At 48.0% G+C, this 12845-nt stretch overlaps 1 protein-coding gene across 4 annotated transcripts in view; it reads left to right on the top strand.

The window, feature by feature from the left end:
- Window positions 1-12437, top strand: part of LOC123746137 (AP-4 complex subunit mu-1) — a 244115-nt gene extending 231678 nt beyond the window's left edge. For all 4 annotated transcript variants that reach the window (XM_045727433.2, XM_045727432.2, XM_045727430.2 and 1 more), the window contains one exon: window positions 12155-12437. In XM_045727433.2, the coding sequence (XP_045583389.1) occupies window positions 12155-12334 (180 nt within the window). In that variant the 3' untranslated portion in view covers window positions 12335-12437. The remainder of the gene's footprint in view (window positions 1-12154) is intronic.
- The last annotated feature ends 408 nt before the right edge of the window (window positions 12438-12845 follow it).

Below are 12845 nucleotides of genomic sequence, written 5' to 3'. Positions count from 1 at the left end.
TGATGCTAGAGGCAGAGGTCGTGTGCTCTGGCTCCAGTGGTTTTTCAGCACTGTGTTTCGAGCGTGATGGCTGTCTTCCAGGGGTGCGAGAGTCAGGAGTTATTCTATGGTACTCAGGCTGCATGCGCCTAGAGTTACCTTCCCTAGGTGCCCTGTAAGTATTGCCCTTGGGGCTTGGGGTTACCTTCCACAAGTTCCTTGGGTCCTGCCTCTGTTGGGCTGTTTAACTGCTTGGTTTTTCAACCGCCCTTTGGGTGCTTGGATTTTTGTCTCCGGTGTTTACCTTAGGGTAAGAGGCAGTTTGCACTGGTATGGGGTGCAGGGTGCTGCGCAGCTTGTTTTCACCATTCAAAGCGGCCAGCTCTGTTCCTTGGGGTACATTGTCCTCTTGTGGGGTTTTGTTTTTATTTTTGTTTTTACCTTGAAGGGGGGTCTGCCTTGCTTGCCCCTTGGTGTATGTCCTGATACTGTTCTTCTGGTGGTGCCCCCCTGCTAGGTCCCTGTGATTGTACACATCACTGGGGTTCAGCTTTAGACAGTTGATTGGTAGTTTTGGGCGCCGGTTAACAGTACCCTGCCTGGGATTCCCTGAGCGTGATTGCCATCTCAGGACCCTGGAGTTTGAGGGTTGCTCTGTCCCCTTGTCTCAGGGTGACTCACTATCTTTGCCTCCATCACGCTGCCTGTTGGTGTTGGTGATACTTTCGACCAGGAGTCCTGCGAGTTCTGTTCCTTGCTTGCTTGTGACTCAGTTTATCCAGTCTAATGATGATCTTTTACGGGTACAGGCGGCACATGCATTGCATGTGCGCTTTAGGTTGTTGCAACTCGCTCGGTTGGTTGCTCACCCGGATGCCCCAAGGCTGCCAGTTTTAGTTATAGGGACCCTGACTTGGGGGTGGAGGTCGCTTCGACCTTGTTCAGTCAGCACCCCCTCATCCTTCCCCTGCTGTTGTGCATCCTGGTCCCCCCCCCCTGCTTCTGGCCCCGAAACGTCTGAGGGTTTCAGAATCGGGGCAAGATTTAGATGGTCTTGAGACTCGGGAAGTGTTGGGGGATGCCCCTTCTGATGTGGCGACGGAGGCATTCGAGTCAGATCCCTCTGCCGCAGCCTCCAGTTCTGACCAGTGGGCTCCCTTCTGTCTGACTTACGCGGCTGCACCGGCTTTTTCTTTTGAGGCCGGTGCATTGGGGGTTGACTCTGCCTCGGGTCCTGTGGAGGGGGATCTTGGGGCTGGGGAGGGGCTGACTTGGCGGCCTTGGGCCCTGCTGGACCCCGCCTGGGTTTTTCTGCCCTCTGAGTGGAGCTTACTGTTACAAGAAGTGGGGTTCTCTTATCACCCCTCTGCGTACGAGTTGGATTTGGTGTCTGCCATTTGGTGTATTGGTTCCATTCTTCCAGAAGTTTTTGTCTTACCGCATCCTACCATCTGCGGTGAGGGTGGCCCTTGCAGCTTATCTCCTGCGCACTCTGGATTATGCCTTACTTATGGATCCGTCTTCATTCAGGTTTAGGTTGTCGTTCTCTTTCTGGGTCCATTATGAGGTTCCGGAGTCGTCCTGGCTGGGCGGACTGTCCTGTGTTTGCTTTGGAGGCTTGGTATTCCTTCTGTCGTACCCGCTCGCTTGATTGGCGCAAGGCTTCGACAGTGGTTCAGGTTTTCCTGGGTGGCGATCTTGAGCACCTCAGTGAGCGTTTGTTTGCCCTGGCCCTTCTCCAGGATGTTGGCGTTCTGCAGCTCCATGTGCAGGTTCCCTCCCTTTTGGCAACGCAGGTTGATGAGGACTTGTCGCCCGTGGTCTTTTGACTTTGGCCTTGCTTTTCTTTTCTCTCCTGGAGCTGTCTTCGGAATGGCTTGCGGAGGATGTGGGGACGCTTGGGGCCGTTCCTGGGTCCAGTGCCTTGGGCTTGACGGCTCGCTCATTGGCTGTCTTGTTGAAGCTTTTTGCGCCGATCTTGCAGGAGGCGGTTTCCCTGTTTTATGTTTCCCGGCTCGCGTGTAGGCAGGCGGTGCTTGCCTCCTCCTCTGGAATCTTGGGGGGGGGGGGATCTTCCGGGGAGGGGGGTCATGCCAGGGCTCAGGGTTCCGCTCATCGTGGTAGACCACTGGTGCCAGGTTCGAGTCCAGTCCCGCCTTCGGTCCCGCCTTTGTCTGGTTGGCGCAGTGTTTGCTCTGTGCGAGGTTCTGGGTCTCGTAAGGGCGCCAGCCCTTTTGCGGTTATGGGGCTATGGAGGGGAGGCTGGTGCTGTTCGCTCACGCCTGGTCCCACAATTTGTTGGCGTTTCGGCCTGCGGTGACCCCTGCTCCTTTGCGGGGTTCGGGGCTGGCGGGGCAGGCCTCTTTCCCTGCGCTCTGTCAGGTCGTCTTGGAGTGGGATTCAGGGACTGGCTTGGTTTTGTTGTGGGATGTCAGGGTTACCGTTTTTGTTGTCTCCTGTTCGGGTTGAACCTGGCACCTCGCATGTTCACGCGCCTTACCCAGGGTCATTGTGGCCCGTCTCTTAGGTGTTCGGGTGTTGGCCTGCCTCGACGACTGGCTGGTATGGGCTCCCAGCCGGTCCTCTTGTCTGCTAGCCAGGGATTTGGTTCTTTCCCAGCTCGCTGGGTTTGGGTTCTTGGTGAATTGGAGGAAGTCCCATTTCGTTCCCTCCCAGGTTCGGACCAAGCTGGATCTTGTGTGGGACTCTCGGACCGCTTCCTTATCTCTTCCTCTGGAGTCTCTCCTGTGGCTGTGGTCTCGCATGGGCCTGTTTCTGAGGGGCTCCCAGATCACCCCACGGTTGCTCGAGGGTCTGTGCAGGAGCCTGAACTTCGCGATGATAGTCTACTCGCTGGGTTGGGGTTGGCTTTGTCAGCTGTTCTGGTTCCTTCAGGGACATCCCTTCCGCCTCTCTCGCGATCGCTGAGTTCGGACCCTAGGCGCCTTGCGGCGGCTGCTGTATCGCTGGCTTCCTCTTTGGGTTTTTTGGGGTTCAGTGCCTTGGCGCCTGCCCGAGCTCTCGCTCAATGTGTTCACGGACGTGTCGTCTCTTGGTTGAGGCTTTGTGACCAGTGCTCACCAGGCCAGCCAGAGATATTGTGGGGTCCGTCCTTCCATCGGGCCCACAGCACGGTGTGGGAGTTCGCGGCGGTGTGGTTTGTGCTGCGGAGGGACCCCGCAGTTGCCCGCAGATTGACGATCCGGCTCCATTCAGCCTGCTCCCCAGTGGTTCATGGCCTGAACCGGGGGGGATTCGATGCGGTCTTTGGCTCTTTGGCTCTTTGGCGCAGGTCGCTTCGGATGACTCGTCTGCTGAGTTCTCGGGGTTTGGCTCTCCTGGCAGTTCACGTGCGGGGAGTGTCCAACGTCTGCTGAGTTCTCGGGGTTTGACTCTCCTGGCAGTTCACGTGCGGGGAGTGTCCAACGTCCTGGCCGACGGCCTGTCTAGTTTCATTCCCCTTTCCACAGAATGGACGATTGACGCCGACTCCTTCCTTTGGCTTTGCTGGACATTCTTGTGCCCCGATGTGGACCTCTTTGTATTGCCGTGGTTCAGGTGCCTTCCCGTATATGTGGCGCCCTTCCCTGACTGCGAGGCAGTCAGGGTCGATGCCTTTCGGCAGGACTGGTCGAGGTGGGGGTTCCTGTACCTCTTTTCCCTGGTTCAGCTGTTGCTCCAGGTCCTGACTCACTTGGAGACTTACCAGGGGAGAGTAGTCCTCTTGGCCCCGTGATGGCTGGCCCAGCTGTGGTTTCAGGCGCTGCTTGCTCGATGTCCGAACCCAGAGGTTTTTCCGCGGCTCCGCCTGTTTCAGCAAATCTGACCGGTGCATCATGTGGCTGGTTCGATCTTCTCCTCGAGTCTTCGCATATGGTAATTTTGATTCAGGTTTATCTTCATCTCTATGGTGATCAGGTGGCTTCCTTGTTAGTGTCCCACCTGCGGGCTTCTTCTAGGTGGCAGTATGAAGCTTCCTGGTGGTCCTTCCATTTCTTTTTGCATTTTCGTCGTTTTTTTCGCAGTCTGTTATGGTTGTGTTGTCCTTTCTCTCTTGGTTGTTCCAGGACTGTCATCTTATGCCTAACACTGTCGCCTCATATTGTGCGGCGCTGACGGAACTGCTTCAGCTTGCTTTCGGTATTGACGTTACGTCTGCGCCGTTTCGCAAGCTCTCTCGTGCGTTGTTTCACCTCCGGCCTGCTTATGCGCCGCGTGAGCCATCCTGGAAAATTGGACAGGGTGCTCTCTTTTCTTTCTTTCTTCACAGTTTGTTGTGGCCCCTTCGGTTCAGGATTGCTTCTCGAAGGCTCTTTTTCTGTTGACGTTGGTCTCTGGGGGTCGGGTTGGTGAGCTTCATGCTCTCCTTCGGTCGTGGCGATTGGTTTGTCCGTTTGCAGCCATCGCCTTCTTTTCTGGCAAAGAATGAGACTGCTGCTTTCCGGAGGGGTCCTTGGGTTGTTGATGCTTGTTTGGTCAGACCGGGGGTGCATCATGTTTCGTGTCCAGTTGCGGCCCTTCGCTGTTATTTGCGTGCCATGGCTTCTGTGTCTGGGGATGCACTATAGGTTGATTTGGTTTCTTTTCTTCCCTGTTCGCGGCTGCGGGTCTCCCAGGTCATCCACAGGATTGTTAAGGCTAGCTATCCTGTGGTCTATCCCTAGGCTCATGACGTTCGCAAGTTCGCTGCTCTTGCTGCCGTGTTTGGCAATATGTCCTGGGCTGACATTTTGGCTCAGGAATTTTGGCAGTCGAACAGGGTCCTGGCTGCTCAATATCTCGTGAACGTTCTTGGGCCTAGTCGAGCCTGTGTTGTGTTGGGTCGGCGGTTGCAGCTAGTTGTCTCGACTTCGAGTTGAAGATTGAGCAGAGACCGCCTCCCGGGTACGTCCCTCTACTATTTCCTCTGTGGGTAGTTAGCTCTGGGGGAGCCAAAGGGGCTTCCCCCAGAAAACTAGCATTGAATGTAATGAAACCCCATTTTCTGGGTGAAACCCGGAGGCTCCCTGGCATCCCTCCCTCCCTCTGGTCGGCGTTTTTTTCACGTGTTTTGACATCCAGCCTCAGAACTGAAGGGTGGATAGCCGGCGCGGGAGTCTGGGGCTCCCCTTTCCCCCTCCCGGGGAGGGGTGAGCTGTGCAGACAGCGGCGCTGCGACGTGTGACGTCATGCTCGTTTGCTTGTTTCTTTTAGGGGAGTTCTATCCACTTGTTCAGCTTTTGGTAGCAAAATTTTCACCAGAATAGGGATTTGTTTTTGGATGCTTACCTTTCTGGTAAGCATCCCCATGCTCTCCATGCCATTGCTTCCCATGCCTCTCTGAGGGAGGGCCAGGTTCTGGCTCGTGGTCCCCGGTAGGCCCACAGAACTCCATACACATGACTGATGCCAAAGTCTGACAGTAGCATATCAGCCTAGTAAGCTCTGACTAGCCTCCGGGTCTCGCCCAGAAAATGGCATTTCATCACATTCAACGCTGGTTTTTTCCATCCCAAATATACAATGGTTGCGCCCAAATTCAAAATATAACTTAGCCCATTAGACAGAACCCTGATCGTCAGGGTGAATCATCATTCTGCACGAGCAAAAATGGAACCTTTCAGATGTAAGGGCGCCTGACAGCTGGGTGGACAGTGCTTTGGATTCGTAGTCCTGAGGTTCCGTTTTCTATCCCCAGTGGAGACGGAGACAAATGGGCAAAATGTTTCTTTCACTGCTGTCCACCCAGCTGTCAGGGCGCCTGACAGCTGGGTGGACAGCGCTTCGGATTCGTAGTCCTGAGGTTCCAGGTTTGATCCCCGGCGGAGGAAGAGACAAATGGGCAAAATGTTTCTTTCACCCTGATGCCCCTGTTACCTAGTAGTAAATAGGTACCTGGAGTTAGACAGCTGCTACGGGCTGCTTCCTGGGGGTGGAGGCCTAGTCAAGGACCGGGCTGTGGGGACACTAAGCCCCGAAGTCATCTTAAGATAACCTCAAGATGTACATGCCAGTTGAACAAATCCACAAGGGCCGTGCTGAGAGTTCGAACCCTCAGCACGGCCCTTGTGGATTTGTTCATTTGATGTATCACTCTTTTTGTAATTTCTTTGTGTTCCTGCCAGGTCATTATGGTACTTAGAGGGGGGGGGGGGAATATCTGAAAGGTTCCTTACAGTGTTGGTGCATAGTATTTACCTTACCACAGTGAATAGTGAGGCAACACACACACCAGACTATGTACAGGGGCCATGAGGCTTGTGTACACACTCGCTAGGCTGTGAAGGGTCGCTCCCTCCCCTCTTTACCACTGGTCAGCAACCACCGGTCCACTGCCTTACCACCACCACGACTGACCAGAAGCATTATGGTCAGAATGCCTTTTGTAAAGATGAGCACAGAATGCAACAAGGAAGTAGATTACCACCAGAGCTTCGAGTGCCAACTATGCTCAGCAGCCATACACAGTAAATGTGCCAACATGTCAAATAATGCCAGGAAAATTGATCCCAGAGACCACTTGGTGTACTGGTTCTGTGAATAGGATAATATTACTGTCTTGAAGTTGATCGCAATTTTTTATAAAACCCCAGCAGAGCACAGAGAATCACTTCTAACTGCCTGCACGGAAATCTCCAATGTTTTCGAACAAATTGTCAAGGACACCCAGGCAGAACCAGAATTGGAGCTATATCTCAGCGCGCTGGGATCCGGATTGGCGTCGGAGCTGGATGCGACGTTGGCGTCGGGGTTGGATGCGACGTTGGCATCAGGCCCGGATGCAACGTTGGCGTCGGGGCCGGATGCTATGAAGCCGGATGCGACGTTGGGGGTCGGGCACGGTATTGGCGCCTAAACTGGGTGCAATATTGGCGCCAGGGTTTTTGAAACAAACAAAACAAGGACCCAAAATCTGCCGATATTATAAATGGGGTATCTGTAAGCATGAGATATTGGGGAGAACAAATGGACAATGTAAATATTATCATCACAGAAAGTTCAGGACCCTTCTTATTACAGGTAAATGTACCAAAAGCTGTGATCTCTTTCACCCAGAACTGTGCAAGAACTCTATAAATAAGAATGAATGTTTCAACATAGAATGTCCAGCTTTTCCTATAAAAGGTACCAAGCAAATAAGACCAACAAACCACCTCGATGAAAGCAGCCACAATACTATTTACCAGGATGATTTTTTAGCAAGAGGAGGAGGAGAAGAATGGCTAAAAATGTCCAGACTCTACCATCAACTCAGCCAAATGGTAGAGAGGATGCAAACACAGTGGCCTCCTTACCAGAGCCTCAGATATTAACATCAAGTAAAGCATCCAGCACTTCCACAAACATAACATTTTTATTTGCTAACATTCAGGGTATAAAAACACGCAAATGTAACAAGTGCACTTCATAGATGGCCTCTTACAAAAGGCAAATGCAGTGTTTGCAGTCCTAACGGAAACTCACACCAAGGACTACCATGATGGTGAAATATGGATTTCGGAGTACAATCTTTTCAGATGTGATAGGAAACACAGTCTACAGGGTGGGGTCAGCCTGTACATCAAGGACACACTCATCTGTAATGAGCTGCTAAACACCTCAAATGATATGGTGGAAGTGCTGATAATCAAAATAGAGATCTTAAATGTAGTTATTGTCCTTGTATATAAGTCACCAGAGGCAAATCATCAGCAGTTTAACCCTTAAATGGCGCATAGCTATATACCATTTGACACCCACAGGCGCATGCCAAAAAAAAAAAAAATATATATATATATTGTTTCTTGCTAACCTGTTAATTTGTGTTCACTGATCACGGGAAAAATAATAAAAAAATCGTAAGTGGCATATATTGCCCACTATAGGGCGGGGAATTCTGGCAAAAATCAGGCGCTGACTGAGCGTGCATCCCAGGCGGTCTGTTGATCGCCAGCTGTCAGGCCGGAGTTTCCACAAAGAGATAATTACCTAATTATTTCAATGTCTCTGATTTATTTTTCGTAGTTTTTTTGCTGTAATATTATTCAATAGTGTATAGTGTGATATATTTATATAATAAAATGAGTGAATCATCGCTGTACTCAAAAATATGGTGTGCATATTGTTGATTCAATTATGTTCATCAAACAGTGAACAAATACTTTGTCGGTTATTACACTATATACATAGGTTATATATAGGTATCTGCATGTTTTGTTCACCATGACGAACCACTAAGTTGGTATGCTGAGTGGCAGTGGCAGGCAGCGACTGGCTGCCACTGGCTGCCACTCCCTCCCTCACCTCACCTCACCTGACTTGCCACCATTCTCCACCCACCATACTGTTTTTGCTTTTATATACAGACGTTATATATATGTATTTACATGTTTTGTTCACCATAACTGTACATCTAAGCTTGTATGGTGAGTAAAGGCAAAAGATGTAGCTACTCACACAGTCAGCTGGTGGCGGCCGCCCTCAAGGCCAGACGCACTAATATTTCTCCTACAACAATACTGTTTGTGGTGTACACACATTATATATAAATATCTATCTGTTTTATTCACCATACTTGTACAAGTAAACTAGTATGGTGCCCAAAGACCATCGTGGTCATCAGTAAACAACATGGTAAGTCGTGCAGACGACGCTCCTCCCTCACCAAAATGGCGGCTCCCAACCTCCTACTCTTGCTGTTATCTCACACAATACACACGTTATGCATAAGTATCTACATTTGTGTTCACCATAGCGAACCACTAAGCTGGTATGGTGAATGCAGTCAATAAAAGGTGGCCACACACACTCAAAAGACAACGCCACCATCCTCCCTCCCACAGCATTACTCCTCCCTCCATGGCGCACAGCGCCAAATATCACCACAATCCTGCTATTATCAGAACCCTGGTCAGTTTTATCACAGTCAGGGGTCTTCTGTAATAATATCATCGCTACATAATAGCATGAACAAGTATATTATGGCATTTTTAGGCGATGCTGTGGTCACAAGCTGAACAGCAGTGCTGTGAGTTCATGCTGCATGCGTCAGGCTTGGTAGCTGACTCAATACTGAGGCCCCTAACACCCGGGAGTTTGGCCCACGATTTTTTTTAAAAATGGCGTCTGTTTACAAGAGCCCTGATGAAGGTGTGGTGAACCCCGTGCATCCGTGGGCCGTTTAAATCTTGCGTAGTACTCCAAAGCATCACATGATGCGATGCGCAATTTACTGCAAGTCGGTCAAAGCATCATATGATGCGATGCGCAATTGAAGGGTTAAAGACCAAGTAATGAAAATAGAACACTGCTTGGAAAACCTCACAAATCCAGCCCCAAACATCATCCTGCTTGTGGACTTCAACCTATGGCACCTGAAATGGAAGACCATAGCTGATACAGTTGTATCAGAGAGAATTCCGGGAAGTAGCCTATATGAACAGTCACATGCAAATGACCTGCTACGTATGTGCGACTGATTTGCCTTAAACCAGCAAATAGTAGAACCAACTAGGAAGGAGAACACACTGGACCTCATTTTCACTAATAATGATGAATTGATCAGGAACATAATGATTACAAATACCTTTTACTCAGATCACAACTTGATTGAAGTTCTGACAAGCATGGGGAATAGACCTTCAAAACCAGTCTCAATTGCCAGTGGAGGAGATTTCAGCAAATTCAACTTTAATAATATACAGATAAACTGGGAGCAAATAAACCAAGACTTCACAGAAATAAGCTGGTAATAACAGCTAGAAAATGCAAACCTGAATCAGTGCCTGGAAAAAATAAGCTCAGTAGCACTAGAAATATGCTCAAACCGTATACCCCTTAGAAAAAAGTGGAAGAGATGTAGATTGGAATGGGAATGTCGTTCCCTCTATAGGCGAAGAAAACAAATCGCGGAACAACTTAAGAGTCGCACCTTATCTCAAGAACGGCGAAGAAGGTTAGGTAGAGAAATAGAAATAATTGAACTAAAGCTACAGGAATCATATAAAACCCAGGAGAGGCAAAGAGAGCAAAAGGCCATCAGCGAAATAGAGAGAAATCCGAAATATTTTTCTCCTTTGCAAAATCAAGATAAAAAACCACATCTAGTATCAGGCCCCCTGCGAAAGGGAGATGGAACTTTCACAGATGACAACAAAGAAATGAGCGAAATACTGAGGAATCAGTACGACTCTGTTTTCAGCGAGCCACTAAACACACTGAAGATTGATAACCCAAATGAATTTTTCATTTGATATGATACCAACATATCATATATGGATATGATACCAACATCATATCATATATCAGATGTCACCCTATCCCCACTGGATTTTGAAGAAGCCGTAGACAGTATACCTATGCACTCTGCACCAGGCCCTGATTCTTGGAACTCTATATTCATCAAGAACTGTAAAAAAACACTATTGCAGGCCCTTCACATTCTTTGGAGACAAAACCTAGATACTGGTGTTATCCCTGACATACTAAAAGCAGCAGAGATAGCACCACTCCATAAAGGAGGAAATAAAGCAGAGGCAAAAAATTACAAACCTATAGCACTAACATCACACATCATAAAAATCTTTGAGAGAGTGCTAAGAAGTAAGACACAAAATACATGGAATCACAGCATCTCCATAACCCAGGACAACACGGTTTCAGAACAGGGCGCTCTTGCCTATCACAGTTACTGGACCACTATGACATGGCACTAGATGCCATGGAAGACAAACAAAACGCTGATGGAATTTACACAGATTTTGCAAAAGCCTTCGACAAATGTGACCATGGTGTTATTGCACATAAAATGCATTCAAAAGGAAATACTGGAAAAATTGGCAGATGGATCTACAATTTCCTGATTAATAGAACCCAATGTGTAATAGTCAACAAAATCAAATTCGGTCCATCAACTGTGAAGAGCTCAGTCCCCCAGGGTACTGTGCTTGCTCCAGTACTTTTTCTCAACCTTATATCGGATATAGACAAGGACACAACCTATAGTACTGTATCATCCATTGCAGATGACACTAGGATTTTTATGAGAGTAGACATCATAGAGGACATGGCAAACCTCCAATCAGATGTAAACCAGGTCTTTGTATGGGCTACAGAATATAATATGGTGTTTAACGAAGAAAAGTTCCAGCTCATGCGCTACGGAAAAAAGAAAAATATAAAAACAGAAACCACGTACAAAATGCGGTCAAATCATAACATAGATCGAAAAGGCAATGTAAAGGAGTTGGGTGTACTCATGTCGAAGACCTTACCTTTAAAAAACACAATAAAGTAGCCGTCACAACTGCAAGAAAAATGACAGGTTGGATAACAAGAACCTTTCACACAAGAGATCCTATACCGATGATGATACTTTTCAAGATGCTAGTGCTCTCTAGAGTGGAGTACTGCTGCACAATGACAGCCCCTTTCAAAGCTAGAGAAATTGCTGACCTGGAGAGCATGCAGAGATCCTTTACTGCTAGAATCCACTCAGTAAAGCATCTAAAATATTAGGACCGACTAATGATCCTAAATCTGTATTCTCCTGAGCGCAGGCTGGAGATACATAATAATTTATACGTGGAAAATAGTAGAGGGGCTGGTCCCAAACCTGCACACAGAAATAACATCACATGAGACCAGAAGGCATGGCAGGATGTATTATGTACAGGTATACCTTCATGGCAGGTATTATGCACAAAAAATGTGCATAATACCTCCCATTGAAAGTAGAGGTGCAACAGGTACTCTGACGGAGAACTCTATCAACATCAGAGGCCCAAGGCTGTTCAATACGCTTCCACTTCACATAAGGGGCATAACTGGCCGACCCCTCACAGTGTTCAAGAGAGAACTTGACAAACATCTCCAAAGGATACCTGATCATCCAGGCTGTGACTCATACGTCAGACTGCGAGCAGCCGCATCCAACAGCCTGGTTGACTAGTCCAGCAACGAGGAGGCCTGGTCGACGACCGGGCCGCGGGGTCACTAAGCCCCGGAATCACCTCAAGGTAAGGTACCTGATTTTTCATGATCTTGTCACATGGGCCAAGTGAGATCTTGATTTAGTAAGTAAATGAGTGATCTGCACAGAAAGGAGCTTTTCATATAAATGCAAAGTTCTTTTTTTCTATGACATTATTCTTCATAGTTATTTTGTAATTTTTTATAGTGTACTCCATGAGTTCCTTACTTTAATCTTCTCTTGCAGCTAGTTGACTCTGGAGGGAATGCAACTGTTGAATCTGGGGAGCTGGAATTTGAAGTGTCACGATGGGTATGTTCTGGAGTTAGAATAGAGTGTGTCAAACTGAATCCTCCAACCAACAACCTCAACAAGTGGGTACGTTACCTCACAACCTCTGATAGCGTCAGTGTTCGCCTAACTTGATGTCCTCATCAGATGCTAATGTGTATACATATGGTGCTTTATTGCTTTAATATTGTATGATGCATTTTTGTTATTCAATATTAAACCCAAGTGCTTTCTAAAATATTTTATTATCCTTGGATGATAGAAGGGTATTCATCCTTCATATTCATAGGTATTGTATGCTTGACTTTTGTTCATGATATGATACCATTTATGAGCTATGGCCTTACAGTTGCTCCCTAAGACAGCGTTTATATAATCTGCCTAGGACAATTTGTGCACCAGGTTCTAGTTAACCTATTTACGGTTGCCTCTTGTTATGTCATCGATGGGGAGGATGGAGAATATCTGAAGCCACCAATGAGTTACTGCTCACTCGCTAGACAAAATAACAGATCAAATCACTAAGCACCCCTAACACGCTATTATTGGAATCTCATGAAAAATTAATTTATTGCTGTGGTATCTACTGGCTTACAACACTTAAGACACCTAAAATGAAAAATGTGGCAAATACAGTTATCTCAGT

Source organism: Procambarus clarkii, chromosome 78 (assembly GCF_040958095.1).
Source record: "Procambarus clarkii isolate CNS0578487 chromosome 78, FALCON_Pclarkii_2.0, whole genome shotgun sequence".
NCBI classification, from domain to species: Eukaryota; Metazoa; Arthropoda; class Malacostraca; order Decapoda; family Cambaridae; genus Procambarus; species Procambarus clarkii.
The sequence above is the reverse complement of the archived record's forward strand: the minus strand, read 5'-3'. Positions and strand labels throughout refer to the sequence as shown.